This window comes from Colletes latitarsis, chromosome 4 (genome assembly GCF_051014445.1).
Source record: "Colletes latitarsis isolate SP2378_abdomen chromosome 4, iyColLati1, whole genome shotgun sequence".
In the NCBI taxonomy this organism is placed as follows: Eukaryota; Metazoa; Arthropoda; class Insecta; order Hymenoptera; family Colletidae; genus Colletes; species Colletes latitarsis.
In genome coordinates, this window is record NC_135137.1 from 40,297,034 (window position 1) to 40,317,555 (window position 20,522).

Sequence of the window (20,522 nt, forward strand, 5' to 3'; positions counted from 1 at the left end):
AACCGTCAGCGTCTGACCTATGGTCGATTAGAGATACTTATTCATTCATTCAGTAAACGTCAGCTCCCGTACTAGATGCCAGAGATACAAATTTTCAAGTCTAAAATGGACCTGAAACCGTCAGCGCCATAGCTATGGTCGATAGGTAAATGCCAGCTCCGCGTACTAGCTGCCAGAGGCAAAAATTTTCAAAGTTCCGCGGAAAAATTTTAAATTTGCCGCCGCCTGGGCTTTCTCACAAGCGCTCGCTCGAGCCTTCGTTTCTATATATACACTCGTTAACCCAACTCTAAATGGGCCATTTCATGACATGCCTTCCTAGCAGCAACATCTCCCAGCAGCAGCGGAGCCGGGCAGGAGCTGGTCCTCCCCTGAAGGGGAGGGGGGGTCCGGCCAGGTCTGGCTGGCGGGGGCCTCCTCACCCAGTGGGAGAGGGGGGGGGGGGGTTCGCTGCAAAATTTTCGGGATGTTCCTTCCCGAAAATTTTCTAAGTTCCACAGCCGGCAAGAGACAACAACAATGGGCGGGAGAGCGGAGAAGGGGGCCAGCGACGATCTTCCAGAAAAATTTCTAAGTTCCACGGCTCTGGCAGGAGAGAGAACAAAAACACTTGGCGGAAAAATTTCAAAGTCCCACAGCTAGCACGAAGACACCTGGCGGTTGACGGGCTGCCGATGTTCATCCAGAAAAATTGCGAAAGTTCCCGGGAAAGATTTCACAGGGGAGGCCCTTTAAAATTTTTGTCGAAAAATTCAGGCCGGAATTTTTGCCGCTGCCTGAAACTTCCGAGAAATTTCAGGGTTTCCGAGAAGTTCCAGGGATTCCGAGAATTTTCAGGAATTCTTAGAAATGACGTCATTTCCAGGAATTCGCAGAAATTTTCTGGCGGCGGGAGATTTGAAATCTTTCCGAAGAACTTAGAAAATTTTTAAAGATACGGAGTGTCGATCGAGTCTTATAACTAAGGGAATGATTTGGAGAGGGAAAGAACGGTAAAAAATGATGAGAACAGATAGAAATATTTTAAATTATATCATTTATTGACATAAATTTACATTACACAAAACTTTAATACATATAAACATATTATATTATATTATATCATGTCACAAGTTGCCTGCAGCGGTCAGCAGAGGTCAGCAATGGTCAGCTGACGTCGAAAGATGTTCGCAGAGGCTGCCAGTAGCAAGTAGTAATCGTTATACGTTGTCACAAGTATCAGGAGTGGTCAGCAGCGGTCAGCAGAGGTCAGCGGAGGTTGGCAAAAGTTAGTAGTAATCGTTATACGTTGCCAGATATATACGCGTTGGTCAGTAATGGCCAGCAGAGGCTGAGAGAGGTTAACAGTAGCCAGTCGTAATCGGTATACGTTGTTAGAAGTGTCAGGGGTGGTCAGCAGCGGTCAGTAGAGGCTAGCGAAGGCTGGCAGAAGTCAGTAGTAATCGTTATACGTTGCCAGAAATATAAGCGGTGGTCAGCAGAGGCTGGGAGAGGCTAACAGTAGCCAGTCGTAATCGGTATACGTTGTTAGAAGTGTCAGGAGTGGTCAGCAGCGGTCAGCAGAGGCCAGTGGAGACCTGTTGACGGGAGGTCGGATATTAGTTGTTCAAGAACGAGAAGGGAAGTGTGAGCCTTTCTTTCTCGACTCCCACGAGGCGGTCCGAACTTACTTTGGGCAGCTTCGGTGAATCGAGAAAGGGGGCATGCGTCAGTTTGCCTTTGTCGGGTTTCCGAAACTCCACGAGCTCACGTATGCGTGATCTGACATAGTGTGAGAGAGCACTTTCGGTGCCTTTCTGGCATCTCTGTCGTGCGGTAGAATTGATAGAACATGCGTCTGTTAGGAAGTTCGTCGTTACTAGTGTCGCCGTCGATGCACTCAATTATGCCAAATCTGTCCACACTGGTTGTCTTACATATTCGAATAATTCGAGAAAGAAAGGTTATTACTGTTATTATATTAGCTTTATTTATCTCTTTTTTTTATATAGTAATTACTATGTATAACCATATTAAGAATCATGTCTTCTAAGTTAATATAATCTCTTGCTATTTACATAAACTTTGAAATGATGATTAAAATTAACCGCGCAAGATGTCTAATTCTTCGGGTGTAACGTGCATTCTCAATTCTTTTTCTCGTATTACATCTTGAACTTGAGTAAGAATTTGGGGTGCAACTTCAGCCGCGTCAATATAGATACTTCTGGCCCAAGGACATTGTGCTACACTTTCATGATATACGTCTTCTCCTTTTTTTTCGCATAAATTGTATTCTCTGAGAAGAAGCATGTATAATCTCCATAATAGCGGACAACATCTAGTTGTCGGTGCTCTGTAAATTAATGATATTTTTTTACACGTTTACACATAAAATAGAAAAGATTAAAAAAAAATTAATTGTACCTTGTAAGAGTTTGATGAAAATGTAATAATTTATTTATCGCTGCATTCATACTGACAGAATCGTTACGTTCCTTTAAGAAATGGATACGCTTACGACTTGCTAAACACATAGCAAATGCTCTCCATAATTCAAGTTTTGTCTTTTGACTATTAAATTTCCAAATTGGTAATTCACTCTGTTCGAGAAATATTACAATTAAAATTTGGTACGTTATACTTTATAAAATACTCTCTTTGTACTTATGTTTACCTCTATGCATGCTAATATTGAGAGGGCGAAAACGTTATTTGGATATAAATTTAACATATCATCTAACACAGTTTTTAAAATACTTATTTCTTGAGTTTTTTTGCAATATAGTTGTAAAAGTGCGAGTTGGCTTTCAAATAATATTTCCTGAAATAAATATAGTTTATGCATGATGAAATTTCTGTCTTAAATATAAAAGTTTAACTATAGTACCTGTATGTAACGGCATCCCTTGTAATGATTTATGGCATCTGTAAATATGCTCATTATTTTACCAATATCGAAATGTTGTATGTACAAAAGGTATGTATAACATACAATCGTATCGCACTTTAAATTTGGTAAAAAGTATGTGTCTTTTTCATCTTCCATAGAAACTTCTTGCAAGAAACTTTTTATGCAATTTTCTAAATATTCTGATACGAGTTGTAATTGATTTTCACCTGTCTCAGGTATCATTTGTTTAATCGTATTCAATATTCGCTCTTCATGTGTTTCTTTATATGTATCGGAGTTAAGCAAAGTTTCGATAAACGTTCGATACAAGCTGAAGAGTGCGGCCCTTTCATCGAAATTAAGAATTGCTGAAGGGCAAGCACCTTGAGATTGAATTGCTGTTTCCAAAATATTCACACAATTATCGAATCTTCCCATTTCTTTTTCTATTAATGCATATTCTTTGTAGAAATGTAAATTATTTCTATTTTCCTTTTTCTTCAAGAATTCCTTTAATATTGTTTTTAACTTTTTCCCTCTGCAAGAAATATCTAACATACATATCGTGCAAGTTATTAGTTATGAAAAATGAAGTAAAAGGAATCTTACTTATTGTCATATTTTAAATGTTCGTCTTTACGAAGAAAAATAAGCAACCTTTCAAATCTTAACCACCAAATATATATACTTGTACGTTGCAGAGCAGGTAAATTTTCGGCAATTGTAAAAAATATTTCGCGTATAAAATCTAAGTACGACTCTTGCGCAGGATGAAACATAAGATACTGAGGGCCTGATGTTATACCTCCTTCAAGTATGCCATCCAATAATTGCTTCCTTTGACTATGGCCAGTCATTTCACCTGTTACAGGATAGGCGAACGGAAGTAACACTTCCGAAGTTTCTATTCCCCATTCAAATTCTTTTAAGGATAACATCTGAAAATATGAAAAATATTATATACAATACTATTGATCTACAATATGAAGTAGAAGATATAGACACCTTATTCGTATGCATACCTCTAATATATAGTCTCGAGTAGGTAGAAGTGGTACTTTGAGTAAAAGTAGTGCATGTATTGCCATTCGAAAGTTCAAATTTCGCGAAAGTATAGGATGGACAAAATCCGCGACATCATCTGGCAAAACGAATCTTCGAGAATCACCAGCTAATTCTAATTCATCTCTAGTGACACTGATCCAATGACAATTTTCTCTTAATGATTCTGTTCTTTGCCATAACTGATTCAGTGGTAGTCTTGATATTAGTATTACTTCTTCCATTCCGACTACAAATTAATAGTAATATTAAGATTAATAACATACTATTTATCTGTTCTGTAATCAATTATAATATTTCGTACTTAATTTTTTTTCATCTATTGTTTTTCGAAAGGATAAACTGTCTTTACTTAAACTAAGATTCAAACAGAGATTCAAACGTATCGTTTCCCACATTTGTTCCCAAAGTCCGGTATGTCTTAGAAATGTTAGGCACCAGTACAGCATTTCTATTTATGTAATAAGTTAATTATTTTCATTTGATTAAATGTAATAACAGTTTGGAACAATTTGTAATTTGTTACGTACGTAATAATCGTTCGTCAAATATACGAGGATTTGTCCTAGCTTTTTGTTTTAGAATACAAAAACACTTTAAATATAGATCTAAAACTTTTGGTACAGTGCACATTGCTACTGAAGACTGTGTAACCATGATAAATTCTTGCCATAAAACGATGTTTCCTGAGTCCTTAGTAACTAATGTTTCAAGTTGCCTTGAAAGTTCATCGGCTGGAAAGAGCTCTCCCATTAAAGACAATTTTAATTTTAATAATTCTATAGATTCCAAATTTTTTTCTATAGCTTTCTCAACTATAGATAACTTTTTTAACGTTGTTGCTCGACAAACATCTTTCATAGTTTGATATTTTTGGAAGTATTTCAACGTGTCCTGCAAGATATCCTTAGTGTAAGTATGTAAGTATTAATAACTTTTAACAAATTAATAGATAGAGAATATACCTGAAATTCAATATATTCAACCCATAGGTTAACATTATTTGGATTGTCTGTTAATCTTTCATTATATTCTTTAATTTTATTTTTCTGTAATTCTTCTAAATTAGTACACCACGAAGGGGTACTTTCATCGTTTTTAAACGTATTGGTAGTAGAATCTTTTCTAATAATGTTATCTTTCTTTTTAGCTCTGTCTACAGAATCAATGTTTTTAATGTAATACCTCTCGTAACTATCTTTTTTTGGTTGCTTGAATGAAACGAAACCAAGAGAATTTTTTTCAATATCATAATATGGTCTTACTCTAGAACAAAGTGTCTTTACAGTATTATTTCCCTTGTCTCTGTATTTATCTTCAAAATATACATTTTCCACTTCTCGTTTATATTCTGGTTTTTTTACTTTTTCATGGGCATGCTTTTTTTTCTCTAACTTCCTCTTTCTGACATATTTCTGTGTTTTTCTTTCTTTCTGTATATGACTGTCATTATTTAAAGTAGTATTGTATGATACCTGTTGTTTATCTGGACGAGTGGCTTTGTTTATAGTTTCATCCGAAGAATCTGAAGGAAAATCAACAATATTCTTTGACGAAATACGTTCTAGGCAACTAACATTGTACAACCAACTGGCTTCATCTCCTATAAATTAAAATAAGTTCATTGTAATAAAAATAATATCGTAATATATAATGATTTCTAATAAATGATATTGGTAACCTTTTAAAAGATTCTCCGATTTATTGGAATTAGGTGATTCATCCTTGTCAGCGGAATAAGCAGGAAACAAAGACATGTCTTCTTAAATTCGTACTGTTACAATCGTTGACAAGTTGCATTTCACTTTCTTTACAGGTTATGTGTTAAATGCATGTAAACAACACTTCAATGCATCGTTGTTAAACTCACAGTAATGACAAACAATAGATACGTGGAGTATATTTCACTATATAATCTAATTAAGTTCTTCAACCATTTCTCTATGCATTCCTTTGTGTAATTAATAAATTATAAATGATTACTGGAAGCGATAGTTATTTCTGTTATTGTCCTAAAAACTGTCAAAAATACCTGGCGCCACCTGATATCAGGGATTCGAAGTACAGGTCCCCTTACCCCCCAAGAAACGGTGGCAATGTATAGTATCGCCATCTAATATCAGGGATTCGAACTGCTAAACTCGTGTCAGGATTACAGATGGTATACGGAGTACAGGTCCCCTTACCCCCCAAGAAACGGTGACAATGTATAGTATCGCCATCTAATATCAGGGATTCGAACTGCTAAAATCGTGTCAGTATTACAGAATTCCCTCACTCCTGGTACTTCTATTCCGCAGTAACTTAATTATTCACTAATTACTCATTTCCTGGGATTAAAATATGAACTTTTAAAATTGAAGAATATAGTATAGACCTTGAAACTATAGTATAACAAGTATAGACTTGATATTGATTAATAACTATTTACTAATGCATGGAATGGTTCCACAGGTATTCTTGAATGTTGCCAAGGGTCTATACTATATTCTTCAATTTTAAAAATTCATATTTTAATCCCAGGAAAGGAGTAATTAGTGAATAATCAAGTTACTGCGAAATAGAAGTACCAGGAGTGAGGGAATTCTGTTATCCTGCAGTTCGAATCCCTGATATTAGATGGCGATACTATACGTTGTCACCAATCCTTGGGGGGTAAGGGGACTGTACTCCATATACCTCCCATACATTCTGACACGATTTTTTAGTTCGAATCCTGTTCTTAGATGGCGATACTATACGTTGTCACCAATCCTTGGGGGGTGAGGGGCCTGTACTCCGTATACCACCTATATATCCTGGTACGATTTGTTTAGTTCGAATCCTGTTCTTAGATGGCGATACCATACGTTGTCGCCAAACCTTGGGGGGTGAGGGGACTGGACTCCATATACCTCCTATATATCCTGACACGATTTGTTTAGTTCGAATCCTGTTCTTAGATGGCGATACCATACGTTGTCACCAAACCTTGGGGGGTAAGGGGAACTGTACTCCATATACCCCCCCATAACATTCTGTGTTTCTAGCACGATTTTTTGAGTATGAATCCCTAATAGCACATTTTATGAATAAATTAAATTGACGAGTAATATGTTACAGCCCCAAAAATGTATATATTAAATTTGTTAATCAATCACTGACGAAAAAAGTATATATTTTAGAGTTTCGACGAGACAATCAAAACGAATTAGTATCTATCGAAACATGTTTATGTTAATCCTCTGCTATTTCTTATCTCTCTGTATCTCTTTATCAATGTCTGTTTATTAAGTAAAACAAGGGGAACCAGGCAAATGAATATTTGTCGTTAGTAAATTTAATACGGGAGACTTATGTCGGATTAAGTTTGCAAATTGATAATGAAAACCCGAATAGGTCTTCTGGCATTACGGTTCGATGCCAACAAACCACATTTTGATACGTATCAAATTGGCGGCAAAAAAATTTATTATTCATTATGATCTAATAGCAGGTCTGCAGTTGCATTCCCATAAATAGTAAAACAGTAGAAGCATGATTTCAGCGACAGAATCACAGTCAAATGCGGAGGTAGATGACTATGAATCCGTCGCTTGGCGCCATTTAACTCGAGTCGGCTCTGGGTTCTAGAAAATACATGCTACGTACCATTAAATAGTTTACGTGGCAAAGTATTGTAATTTGAAGCATGTTCAAATTGCTAGATTGATACGAGTTATCTTAATGATGGTTGTGTCAAGCTCAAGGACGTGGATGAGCGATCGTCGTCGCTGTTCCAAGAATGAATTTCAAGACACAACGCATAATACAGTTCTAATAAAGCTACCGAATAGATGAGTACTTAACGGCACCCATCTTGGAGATAATTTCTATAAGTTTTTCATTTTTTTATGTAGGAACAGAATTGTATAGAACATTTCTTATTGCACGCAGAGGTTACAAGTTCTTGCGTTTTCCACTTGTTACGTGCCATTTAAATGTTTCGTAAGGTACACAGCGTTAAAGCGATTCTGAGTGCTGTGCATTCATCTACAGAAGCATTCACTGCACCAAATGCATCACCTAGAGTAAGTGTGTTTTAATAATAAATTACCAATGACATGTTAAAGTTTGCATAGCAGATTACATAAACATATTATGCATACCATATGCTGGGTTGTTACTAGGAGTAATATATATTTTAACGAATCTAACCTGTATATTTGTTATTATTTTTATATAGATCATTATTAATGGTGTTACAGGTGCAGCGGTTTAGAGAATTATTAAATAAAAGCAGCGACAATGATATACTCACGGATTCTTTTGGAAGGCATCATACTTACTTACGTATCTCTGTCACGGAACGTTGCAATCTTCGATGTAAGCAGTTGTCAAGCAATATTTACAATTTTAAATAATTTACCAAAATATTATACTTGTTATAGGTTTGTATTGTATGCCAGCAGAAGGAGTTAAGTTGACAAAAAATGACAATATTTTAACAATAGAGGAAATAATTAAAGTAGCTGAACTATTTGTGAAGGAGGGTGTATGTAAAATACGATTAACAGGTGGTGAACCAACAGTTCGAAAAGATATTGTAGATATTATTGGTAAATAATTTCCTTTCTTATATGAACAGTTTTTGCCCTTTAAATTACAAAAATACAAATTACAGCTGGCTTGAAACAGTTACCTGGCTTAAAACAAGTTGCCATTACTACCAATGGTTTAACATTACCACGTCTGTTACCATCCCTTCAACGAGCGGGATTGGATGCAATAAATATTTCACTAGATACATTGAAAGAAAATCGTTTCGAACAGTTTACTCGTAGGAAGGGCTGGCCTAGAGTTATAGCTGCGATAGACTTGGCTATCCAATTGGGTTATAATCCTACAAAGGTGAGAAAATGCTAACAAGAATCTTCATAAAATTCATAGATATAAGTAACTTTTATACGTATATTTTTTAGATAAACTGCGTGGTAATGAAAGGTTTTAATGACAACGAGTTGATTGATTTTGTAAACTTAACGAAAGAACGTCCGGTCGATGTGCGTTTCATCGAATATATGCCCTTTCAAGGGAACAAGTGGAATGAAAATAAAATGGTTTCTTTCGATACTATGAAAAAAGCGATTAGAGATACGTATCCGGAGCTTCGACGTCTTCCGAACGAGTACAACGATACATCTAAAGTATGTAGAGCTTAAACAATTACACTTAAAATAGAATTCAATTTTATGCGTATGTCGTTGAAAGAACAGTATCTCTTTTGAACAGGCATACCACGTCCCTGGATTTGTAGGGCAAATCGGATTTATCACGTCGATGAGCGAACATTTCTGTAGTTCGTGCAACCGATTACGAATAACTGCAGATGGAAATTTAAAGGTCTGCTTGTTCGAGGGGAAAGGAGAAGTGTCGCTTCGAGATGCTTTACGCAGTGGAGCGTCTGACGATGTTTTAAAAGAAATGATCGGTACTGCGGTGCGACGTAAAAAGAAACAGCATGCCGGTACGTTTTATCCTTAATCCGCAAATACGGACTTTCGCGATGTCTATCGCGAAAAGATTATCTTCCATGCTATATTTGTAGCGATAACGTTTCTATGTTCTCGATAACATGTGTGTTTCAGGAATGTTCAATCTATCCCAGATGGAAAACAGACCGATGATACTGATCGGGGGATAGTCGATTGTTACGGAAGTTTCGTATTAGTGTATAAAACGTTAATTTTTCGACGGTGTGCGTACAAACGTTATCGCTCGATCTGTTACTAATTAACGAGAAGCTTTATTTTTATAAAGTCAAAAGGTTTGATATCGATTACTTATGCTTACAGTTGAAAAGAAACGCGTACACGTCGGAAGATATTTGGGGCGCGCGGTTTATCGGTTTCAGAATTGCACGAGCGTAAGAATGTTCTCGTCGCTGTCGCACGTGGACGAAAGTGGCAAAGCGAGCATGGTAGACGTGGGTTCGAAAGCCATAACTAAACGTATCGCGATAGCGAGAGGATTCGTTCAGGTCGATTCGGTTATAAGCAAATTGATAGCCAAAAATAACGTTAAGAAGGGGGATGTGTTGTCCGTAGCACAATTGGCAGGCATTATGGGCGCCAAACGTACGCCAGATTTGATACCATTGTGTCATCCGGTTTCGTTATCTTATGCAAACGTGCAATTACATTTAAACGAAGAATTGTATCGAGTGGAGGTTACGGCGGAAGTAAGATGCACCGGAAAGACTGGCGTAGAAATGGAGGCCTTAACGGCCGTGGCTATCGCGGCATTAACAGTTTACGACATGTGTAAATACGCGGCCTCTCCGAACTCGATGAAAATAAGCGACGTAGAGTTGGTTTCAAAAACTGGTGGTACAAAGGGTGATTTTTATAGAGATTAACCGAGTATTAATTACGATAATAACATATCTTTCTACCGTTTGTGCGTATGTCGAGCATTATAGTTGACGAGTGTCGTAGACTAGAGTACTCGATACTATATTACGGGACATTTGGTGCTTTTGCATTTACATATTTTATCATTGATTCGATTGTTACAACGTACAAATTTTATTTCGTTATGTATCAATATACGATGCAAAGTTTGACATAAGTTTACATGTAATGACGTATTATATAATGTACCTGAACGAGTATGGGAAATATGGGAATTAAAATTGTACTATGCGTGCTTAACGGTACTATATATTTTCGTTTATCCGGTGATACAATATATTTTGTATGTCTATAAGAACCGACACTTTATTCCTCTATGTGTACGATCATTTTCTGATCATGTTCTTAAAAAATTTATGTAACAAATGATAATATACATATTTATATTGTTCATAATGGTGTGGAATTATTACGACCAACCTTGATTTCCCTGAAATTAAATAATACAAGCTTTCTAGGGAGATAGAGGGTGCATTTTTATTTAGTTTTGTCCCGTGACGTCCTTCTCGTGTCTCTGACCGTTTCAAAGACGCAGCTTCCTCCCGGTTGCACAGGGCACCCTGTACGTGTCTTCAAAACCCTTCGATCGAGGGGTTAAATTTTCCCGGGGGCGTCTTGACAAAGTTTAACGCGATAACGATGCAATAAGGATCGTCCCTCCGATAAAGCGAAACCGAGACGGTGAAATTGCAGTCGCGACGAACGGCCAAGTTAGATAAGGACGATAAGAACACCGTCGAGCTGTCGGCGCAATCGCAACTATCGGGAGCATCGCGAGGCGCCACTGCACCCTGATTGCAGCTTTTTCGTTTCCACTCGGAACAGCTTTCAGTATTTCGAACGCTGTCGAAGCGCGCTGTTCCCGAAGCCGTTCCCTTCGCCGTAGTTCCGATGATCGAGCGTCGAAAACGTTCGCGTACCACGAGACGCGTACGACTTTTCGCGCCGTTTCCGAATTAAAAAAAAAACTATCGCGCGGAGGGACTCCTCGTTTCGACGAGAGAAAGAGAAAAAGAAAAAAGAAAATTAGACGTTCGCCAAAAGTATCGGTTCGTCTTTTTATCGAAAATGGTCGCTGGTTAAACGCGATGAATCGAGCGACGCGTCCCTCCGCTTTGATCGTGGATTCTGTTTGTTCGACGATCGTGATCGTTGTCGCGGGATCGGCGAGAAATGTATAGTAACGCTGTTGAGCGTAAACGTTCAAACGTCGTGGGTGCAACATCCGTTCGTTCGCTGTCGGTGGAGAAGATCGGTTACGCGGACACGTCGAGGGGATTCGTCGCGAGACGGTGGACGAGGAACGGCAACCGTCGAGGGATGATCGTGCAGCCGCCGATTGATTTCGGAGAGTTCTGGGAATCTCGGAGAAACAGAAGGGGTAGCGAATAAAAATGAAAGAGTCTCGTACGTAAAAAAAATGGCACCGTTCCACGGCATGGCCCTTATACTGCTTGGAATCGGGTACCTGTTACACGCCGAACCGCCGTCCGGTCATCGGAACCTAGGTACAACCACTGTCAAAGTGTACAGATCGAAAGCAATGCACGATTAACGGTACCGTCGTCCTACCGATTTCTTTCGATTTTTCCATTCGAGATCGAGTCGTTCATTATTAACCGATCGGATGGGACCGGTTACGTTCGCGTACCGGAAAGAAATTCTGTGCGTCGCGTTTACGTCGTTTAACGAAACGAAGAGTTATCTGGCGAACGAGGTCGGATCAAAATGGTAATCCAACGACGTTAAAATTTCTTGAATCACCGTTTATATAAATTAATGTAATACGGGCAACAGCCACGGATTAAACGATCCTTTCAAACGATATTCGCGTTCGACGTGAAAAGAATATTTTAAATAAAATTTTAGCGAGCAAAGAAACGTTGAAAGAGCCTTTAATGCTATTTCGTTTCGAACTTTTCAGAGCAAACTTACCGTTTTAATCCCATCTTCTGGAGTCTATAATATATACATATTAATAAACCTGTATCACTAATATAAGGTTTATTTAAAATAAAGTAAACTGTTTCCGCAACGAATCACCTTTAAATCGCCTAGTTGCCCGTAGAACAGAATTTGAAAACGGTGCCCAATTTCTCGACTATTCGAAACCCGCGTATCACAGTTCTTTTCCCCCGTAATTTGACAAAGGGTACACTATCCGTTTCGAAGGTTGTTCCCGAAAGTGTCGCGCGTCGTATATCGCCGTATTAAGCAGTTTCGTTGACAAAACGCGACGGATACGAAAGCTTCCCGGTGGCTCGTTCAAGCGTGTGATACCTGAATTTTAGCGGTGCAACGGCTCGACGACGAGAAGCTCGACAAAGCGGAACAACGCTCGCATCGAGGGACGAAAAGGACTTATTTTTTCAAAGACACGTCCCAAAAGGTGACCGCCATTGTGGGACAAACCGTTGTGCTGTTGTGCCGCGTTAGGAACCTGGGCAACAGAACCGTGAGTTTTGCGCTTGCATCGAAATAATAATAGCGTATGCCAGCCATATCAAACTCGTTCGGGCTCGAGGACTCGCGATTGTTTCGGAACGGTCAGAATTATTTTAAAGGCAGTTTTCTCAGTTTCTACGGCCACGTCGCCAGACACGGGAGCTACATTTATTTGTACAACAGGGGCACGGAACAAAAGTTTTAGTTTCGCGGAGATACTTGCCACCGTATTGTACGTGATATTTAAATCAAAGAAAGACCAGTACCGTGAATAAACAGAATACGGGCAGCAACGGGTAATTTATGGTCGGTTCTTGACCCGACTCGGTAATTCTTTACCAGGGCTAATCTTCCTTTCGCTCCGCGATACACCTTCCACGCTCCTCGATTTCGTTAGAAACTCTACGAAACGATAATAACGAGCCGCTAGTCCGCAAAAGTAACGTTGCTACGTAGTAGCTCGTACAATTGGATTTTCACGAGATAACGCCGCGCCGTACGAAGTATACTTCCTCCTAAATGATCGAAGAAAAAGGCGGAAACGAGTCGCGGTATCATAACTATTTCCACCCCCTTTCGTTCCCTCCTTATCCCTTTCAGCCTTTTCCCTTTTGTTGTCTTGTCAAGAGCTCCCGTACCAGTATTACGTTTGAACAAAGTTCCGAGGAAAGAGTTTAATAACCGTATCGCGTGGAATATTGCAAGAATATCCTGGCACCGGGTCGCGAGTTAGAATCCCGACGTTATACAGGGTGATCGGCCACCCTTGGGAAGAATTTTAATGGGGGATTCTAGAGGCCAAAATAAGACGAAAATAAAGAATATCAATTCCTTGACTGAGACTTCGTTAGTAAGTTAGTAAGTTATTTAAAAATTAAATTGAAAAATTTCAAATCGTTCTGGAAAAATTATTTTCGGTTGCGGGGGTCAATTACAATCATTTTTGGTGAATACACATACCCACGAAATCCTGCCCACTTTCGAGAAAAAAATTCAGGTAGGTGCCTAAATTTCTCGGCGAAAAAAAAAAATTTCAAATCGTTCTGAAAAAATTATTTCTAGGTTCTGGGGTCGAATACAATCATTTTTGGTCATCACACTTACCCTCGAAATCCTACCCACTTTCGAGAAAAAAATTCGAGGTGTGAGAATTTTCGACAAAATTAAAAAATTTCAAATCGTTCTAAAAAAATTATTTTCGGTTGCAGGGGTCCATTACAATAGTTTTTGGTGAATAGACCTACCCCCGAAATCCTACTCCCTTTCAAGAAAAAAATTCAGTACGGTCGGAACTTTAAACGTTAATAACTTTTTAACGAAGCCTCCATCAACAAATTAGTATTCTTGATTTTCGTCTTATTTTGGCTTCTACGATCTCTCATCAAATTTTTTCCCAGAATCGAACACCCTGTATACTCCGGCGAAAGAGTATATCTTCGAAACTATAATCGCGATGTTGGCCGTATCAGAAATTTAGGGTGTGGAACCTTGGCAAATATTTCAAGTATCGGAGTCACGTACGGTTCCGTTGAAATCGTACGTGGCACGCAATAATTTCTGGCGATCGCCCCCTCGAAACGCAGGGGTGAATCGCCCCGATGCCTAACCGATCGTCCAGATCCTACCTCTTCGATTATTTTACCATTTTTGATATTTGAAAAAACGATGAACCTATGAAACAATTAAAAGGTAGAAAGGATCGGGTTGATTTCGATAAAAATATCGTTCGATGCATTTTGTAATGTTTCGCGTACGAGTTGCAGCGTTTAATTTGAACCGTATTTCACGCTCGCGGTTACGAACGTATGCCGTGTAATAAGAATAATGATACGATCGGTCTTAATAAGATTCGTATAATATTCGCGACTACGCGATTTGTTAAAGAGAAGATAGCAAAAATGTTCTGCAATATGAATTTTATAAGAGGGACTTTGTCGAGTTTTATTAACGTCCCCCGGGAATGAAAATTTCCCGCAAAAGACGAATGAAACGCTCGGGATCGTTGAACGCGAAAACATAGAATTCGCTCGGCCCCGGAATTATCAGCGTTGAAGTTGTTGTTAATTAAAACCGTGAAGAATTGTTCGCTTTGGCACCTGGCATAAAACGCCGTCGGTACCGGGTAACTGTTTTCAAAATAATTGCGCACGCTTTTCTGATTTCTTTGATTAATGGTGAAACGATCGACGCGCCGCTTTCCGTGCGTTTCTCGTTTTCGAATCGTTTTCACGCCCCCGTTGTCAATAAACATTAACGCGTACGGTCAATACGATCCTTTTTACCGGCAATTTCATTATTTCTTTTTATTCCGTATAAATATCGCGTGCAAAAGCTTTGATGGATAAAATGGTTTGTCAAAATTTAAACACGCCGATTTTTACGTAAAGGATAATACGATACGCTCGCGTCGAAACTTTTGCATTCGTAGTTTGCAACTATTCTACGTCTCCGCCCCCTGTCACCCAGCCCCTCTACGCCGAGGCCACGCCCCTCGGGGATCATTTCAAAGTTGCCTAGCTGTACATAAGTCAGCGTGCATATCGTTTAGCGGGCGCGCGATCGACGCGTTTCCGCGTGTGACTCGAAATTTGTCCCAGGTGTCTTGGATCCGAAAAAGGGACCTGCACATCCTAACGTCCAAGTCCGTGACTTATACGAGCGACGCAAGATTTACGATAGTCGGCAATCCGGAGAACGACGACTGGAATCTGCGAATAGATTACGTGCAACCACGGGACGCCGGCATTTACGAGTGTCAAGTTAATACAGAGCCCAAGATATATAGGGCGGTCGCATTGAAAGTTTTGGGTGAGTTTCTGTCGCTTCGGGTACCCGACATTCCTGAAACTGAATGTTTGCGTTTCGTTTAACGCGGAAAATGCTCTTTTTGGGGACGCGCAGACCGTGGGTCGGGACGATACGGTTGTTCAGTCTGTATGAAATTTAGAGCACTCCATGCTTTCGCCACGCGTGAAACTTTTAAGGGGTTACGCGAGGGCGAGGGCCTGGTAAAACACGCTGCCTTTTGGGAATAGTTTTTCAACACGCGCGCGTGTAATTTAATTTAACGTTAAACCTCGACTCTCTGTCAATTTCTGATAAAGGACCACGGAATTATTCGTAGCTTTTCACTCTCGACGATTTATAAACGATAAGAATACGCGAGAAAATTTGCTGGTCTGCGTGAGCTAAATCGTTACACGGTACTATCTCTCTTCTTGCAATCGTACGCTTCAAGCACACCTATAAAAGGTGTCTTTTGATTTCAATTGGATAGAAATAACCGAGTTATTTAAATGAGTCCAAGTGGAGGGGGACGACTCGATCGCAGGTGTTTGTAACTTGGATTGGTGCAATAAGCGAGGGAGTACCGTTGCTATCTACCGTAGTATCGCAATTTAAACGCACGATGGCTTATCGATGTCATTTTGCTCGCGCCGAAACAGACGTGCAGGCGAAGATTACAGGGCCCGACGAGGTGTACGTCAAGAAGGGTAGCACGATCAGTTTAACTTGCATCGTGGACATTCAGGATATTCCCCCAAATAACGTGACTTGGTACCATGCCGGCGCTGTGATCGATTTCGACGGTCCAAGGTGCGTCCTGTTTCAACGCCAACTTTTGCGTAAAATCTCTTTGTCGCTTGTATCTCGTTCACCTTGTTCCCTGTGCACGATTCGAACGTAGAAAAAAAATAAAAGGAAACGACGTTCGAAAGGCCGGATAAGACGCAGGCGATGTTTCATTGGAAACATCTCGTTGCGCATACGTCTTGTCCGTCGATCCTTTCCTCGCGACGACGGTTATAGAAATCCTTAATAATGTCTTTGCGTTCGACAGGGGCGGTGTTTCCCTGGAAACGGAGAAAGGTAAGAATGGCACGACCAGCAAGCTGCTAATAACTCGCGCGCTGCTCAATGACAGCGGCAATTACACGTGCGTCTCGAGCAAGATTGCCTCGGCGAGCGTGATGATTCACGTGTTGAACGGTGAGGATGAAATACGCTCGATTAAGTTAACTCGCTTTATTCCGTCGAATCCACGAGATCCCGGCGAAACGTCTAAGCTAGTGCCAGATACAGTGAACGAAATTTCTCCAACAGAGCTCTGATAATAATCTAAAACAAATTCTAAGAAGCAATTATGGAATAAGAATTTCGTCCACTGTAGATGGACTCTCGTCCACTTTACTAATCCTATCACACGTTTTTTTTTGTTTATAATTCAATGTCCTGTCCTGCTCAATGAATATTTAAGTAGCGTCGAAAGCTCGAACGATGAAGGAGCTAACGATGTATAAATTGTTTAAAAAGTCAGACTTTTAAATTCGAGCAAAAATGTTGGAATATTATTAAAGGACGAGATCCTACGGAATTCGAGAATTTTCATGTAATATTATACTTCCACGTAGTCGAGCGACACGGCCTCCCATGGATTTTACCTGTCACCCGTGTCCTGGTAATGTAGCAGTCTACGCGATAAAGCACATTTTGAAAAATATTCTCGTCGAACGATTCGTCGGAAGAAATTCCGTCGAAGCACTCTCGATCGTCTCGTGCTATAGTTGTATTCGGCCAAGAATATAATTATTTTCTCCTACGATCTAATTAGACACAAAAATCATAGCGCAGGGATCATTATCTTTGTTTTAAAATTTAGTCGTAGGTGTAATTTCCAGTGTCACCAACATGTATTCAGTGTTTACGCATTTCACGCATGAAACATGGCGCCCATTTCTCTCCCCTTTTGTCTTCGTTGTATTTTACGTCGTTGAAAAGCATGGCCACGCTTTGAAAGTTTCCAAATTACCCTAATTTTCGGTATTCCTAAAATTTCACATTTCCGCTCTAATATAGAATTAATATACAGATGAGTGGGTTAAATGATTTATACTAAAGTTCTTTACCAAACGTTAATCTCTATTGAATACTTGCTGTATAACTTTTGCAGATTGCATATTATTTACCAGTATTTCAGATACTTTGGTATTCTAAATATGCAATGCTTGCTGTAAGTCGAAAATACGGAAGAAAATGTTGTTGGTACGGTACTCCGTTTTCGATAAAATCGATTTTGAGAACTCATCGGGTACGCTTGCAATGGAGTTACTACTTGAGCATCGGCGCAAGTAGAAATAGTGAATAATGGCCAGACGCGCCAGACAAATCGTATTCAATCGCACCCGTACCCGATAAATTTTCAAATTCAATTATCTCGTAAACGAAGCATTATACGAAAGAATTTTATTCCACATTTTCGACCGATTCTAACGCGTAGAATTACCTTCTGTCCGATCGTACCGCCTATCTTGGAATTCAGACCCGATTAAAAAGGTTCGCGCAACAGAGTTTTGTTTACGTCGAGCACTATCGTACGCGATCCACAAAACAAAAGAACGACGAACGCAGGAGCGTTCGATAATTCGTGCATTTCCGTTTCTTCGAACGGTCGCTTGAAACCAATTGTCACCAGCCGCGGAACTCGTTACGGTTTTCTCGTTAACGCATCGGAAATCTCGAGAACGAAAAACAACCCGCGAATTGAAATTAAACCGCGAGAGCTTCTCTCGTTATGTAAATCCCGTTCGGGCAACATTTTCGAGCGATGCACGAGGATTGTCCTTTTCCCCGGCACCACCCAATTATAACACTTAACGCGCGACATTGATTACGGATTTATTTTCGTTGCGTTAACCGAAGGTACGAATACATTGTCGTAGAACGTACGAGGAAACTTTACGCGCGAATTACCCGGACGGGCAAAGCGTTGAAGTAGTAAATTTAATTTTCTTCTTTTATTTTAAGGGTCCTCGACGTCGCCCCCTCCGCCTTGTCACCGGTTTCCGCCCGCTCCCCGCCCTCCCCTCCACAGTGTCCCAGTTTGCGAATCGCCGCGATAGATCAGACCTCGTGAACGGAGTTTCTTTTTAGGTGAACATCCTGCAGCGATGCAACACGGCGGCACCGGCAACGTCAACAGAAGAGCGATTTTATTCAGTCTGGTCCTCCTGGTGGACACGATATTTCGGTGAGCGACGTTTCTGCCTCTGGCCCCGTGGCTCTTCCGCGAAGGGTTTTCAACGCCGACGTGCACGATCGCTTTACCAGTGGCTCGCCAAGTGATATATAGAGGAGACTCGATGTGTGATTTACGAGCATCGGCGTTTATCGCGCGAACTGAATTTTCTATGAACCGAGAAACTCGGCTACGAAATATTTTACTATCCGTGGATAGACGAGCCGTTGCGACGCGCATCGTGCAAGGGGAATACCATAACGTCGCTCTGTCGTTACGATCTTGTCGTCGGATCTCTTGTGTAACATTCCTCTAGAACAATAAATATTTGGCGGTTCCTTTGCACGAACAAGGGACACGATACCTCTGTTGCTTCTTACTCGTTCATTCTTTTATCGGTCACCAGGGTGTCGAGAAACAGTTTATCGTAGCTGAATTCTTCATCCTCGGGTCGATGGCGGTCTGTCAATGTTCCCGCGAAATTTACGTAAATATTCGTCAGCCTCGTCTCTTGAATATTAGAAAATGTTCTACGTCTATCGGTTCGAAGGGTAGCTTCTTATTCGTTGGTTCGATCTGGTTTGGATCAGGTGGCTGCATCCGTGGTCCAAACATACTATTTAGAGATTGATAGATCGGTCTACCGAAGCGCGATGGTGCACTCAACGTCTCGTCAACTTCGCGATGCATCTGCCGAATGTTCGACACTTTTTTTGACAGATCTCCATCGATACGAGGACGCAGAATTCACCCCAGCCACGGCGAAACGTTTCTTGGCTCGCAAACTTTTACGAGACCGTCCCTTCTTTCCAACTGAAAACTGGTAGGAAAGACTTGGATAATCGTACAATATTTATCATAGCAAACGTACTGCACGGAAAAGAGAAACATCAAGGAACTTCTTCATTTCTACATTCGATCGGTTAAAATACTTATCGACGATACTAGAAAATGTGCACATTGTAAGTTCCTCGGAGGCTGATAATAATGTATTTATTTCAGTTTGAAAGTAATAAAACTTCAGTGTGGTGTATCGAGAGAAACCTATGAAGAAATATGAGAAACCCTCTCGTAACTTTTAACGCGGGACGAACAATCGAGACACCGTAGTGGCGTAGCTAAAACGTTAACGATCCCTCCGCGAGCGGCGCGAACGCAATTTCCACGTGCCCCGTCGGCGATCGGTTATTTTCGTTGGCGAACAGAGAACGGAGCACCAGCCGATTTGAAAGTTAACTTCCATGTAATGATAATTGAACGACGCGGTCCGTACGATTTCCCCGGGATTACCGGTATTAAATCCGGACAACGTTTTCCGATAACGGAGGGGGACAGTTCTGAAGTCCGTTCGGTCGTGCGTATCGCTTTCGCACACACGTCCTATCGGCGGACGCTGCAAACGCTCCGGTGGTCTGTCTCATTTTATGCAAATCGCGCAGAAGCATCTGTTAGGGGATGGTCGCCGCGAAACGGAGACGAGGACGCATCGTCGATGTAAATTCATGTGAAACCGGGACGAACCTCCTCTCTCGTTGCCGTCGGTGCGTGCTCCCCTGACCACGATCACCGGAAATTCCGGTTGGAAATTGGACGGACATCGGGCGATGTCGCCCGTCCCCTTCGAAGCTTACAGCTTAGCCAAGTTTAGCGTCTACTGCGGATTAACGACCAGCCGATTTTCGTTGCCAACGAATTC

At 40.5% G+C, this 20,522-nt stretch overlaps 3 protein-coding genes across 5 annotated transcripts; 2 read left to right on the forward strand and 1 right to left on the reverse strand.

Annotated features, from left to right (window-relative positions):
• Positions 1-1,179: 1,179 nt before the first annotated feature.
• LOC143341431 (nuclear exosome regulator NRDE2) lies at positions 1,180-5,960 on the reverse strand. Of its 2 annotated transcripts, XR_013079596.1 has the most exons (11): positions 5,616-5,960; positions 4,900-5,537; positions 4,465-4,828; positions 4,239-4,385; positions 3,895-4,163; positions 3,482-3,810; positions 2,870-3,410; positions 2,657-2,803; positions 2,407-2,582; positions 1,671-2,335; positions 1,180-1,577 (listed from the first exon to the last, which is right to left on the reverse strand). XR_013079596.1 is itself a non-coding variant. In XM_076764389.1 (10 exons), the coding sequence occupies exons 1-10, from the start codon at positions 5,689-5,691 to the stop codon at positions 2,083-2,085; spliced, it is 2,940 nt and encodes a 979-aa protein (XP_076620504.1). In that variant the 5' UTR covers positions 5,692-5,960; the 3' UTR covers positions 1,180-2,082. The 2 variants fall into 2 exon arrangements, 1 of the variants encoding a protein (XP_076620504.1); XM_076764389.1 differs by having other exon boundaries at positions 1,180-2,335.
• A 1,489-nt stretch (positions 5,961-7,449) lies between these two features.
• Positions 7,450-10,697, forward strand: Mocs1 (Molybdenum cofactor synthesis 1). Of its 2 annotated transcripts, none has more exons than XM_076764390.1 (7): positions 7,450-7,983; positions 8,161-8,278; positions 8,344-8,511; positions 8,577-8,803; positions 8,875-9,099; positions 9,185-9,419; positions 9,748-10,697. In XM_076764390.1, exons 1-7 carry the CDS (start codon positions 7,894-7,896, stop codon positions 10,308-10,310), a joined length of 1,626 nt encoding a protein of 541 aa, XP_076620505.1. In that variant the 5' UTR covers positions 7,450-7,893; the 3' UTR covers positions 10,311-10,697. The 2 variants fall into 2 exon arrangements, with proteins under 2 accessions (XP_076620505.1, XP_076620506.1); XM_076764391.1 differs by lacking the exon at positions 9,748-10,697 and adding an exon at positions 9,541-9,741 and having other exon boundaries at positions 7,454-7,983.
• A 115-nt stretch (positions 10,698-10,812) lies between these two features.
• Positions 10,813-19,861, forward strand: LOC143341433 (netrin receptor DCC). Its single transcript, XM_076764392.1, has 6 exons — positions 10,813-11,873; positions 12,657-12,820; positions 15,408-15,618; positions 16,257-16,407; positions 16,652-16,800; positions 18,742-19,861. The coding sequence occupies exons 1-6, from the start codon at positions 11,786-11,788 to the stop codon at positions 18,840-18,842; spliced, it is 864 nt and encodes a 287-aa protein (XP_076620507.1). The 5' UTR covers positions 10,813-11,785; the 3' UTR covers positions 18,843-19,861.
• The last annotated feature ends 661 nt before the right edge of the window (positions 19,862-20,522 follow it).

Coding starts and splice junctions, on each gene's coding strand:
- LOC143341431 (XM_076764389.1), bottom strand. CDS start 5,691: ATGTCTTTGTTTCCTGCTTATTCCGCTGACAAGGATGAATCACCTAAT. Junction 3,411..3,481: donor CATTTAAAATATGACAATAA/GTAAGATTCCTT, acceptor TATTTCTTGCAG/AGGGAAAAAGTTAAAAACAA. Junction 2,583..2,656: donor CAATATTAGCATGCATAGAG/GTAAACATAAGT, acceptor TTTCTCGAACAG/AGTGAATTACCAATTTGGAA.
- Mocs1 (XM_076764390.1), top strand. CDS start 7,894: ATGTTTCGTAAGGTACACAGCGTTAAAGCGATTCTGAGTGCTGTGCAT. Junction 7,984..8,160: donor CACCAAATGCATCACCTAGA/GTAAGTGTGTTT, acceptor ATGGTGTTACAG/GTGCAGCGGTTTAGAGAATT. Junction 8,804..8,874: donor TGGGTTATAATCCTACAAAG/GTGAGAAAATGC, acceptor TATATTTTTTAG/ATAAACTGCGTGGTAATGAA.
- LOC143341433 (XM_076764392.1), top strand. CDS start 11,786: ATGGCACCGTTCCACGGCATGGCCCTTATACTGCTTGGAATCGGGTAC. Junction 11,874..12,656: donor GTCCGGTCATCGGAACCTAG/GTACAACCACTG, acceptor CCTGAATTTTAG/CGGTGCAACGGCTCGACGAC. Junction 15,619..16,256: donor GGTCGCATTGAAAGTTTTGG/GTGAGTTTCTGT, acceptor GCGCCGAAACAG/ACGTGCAGGCGAAGATTACA.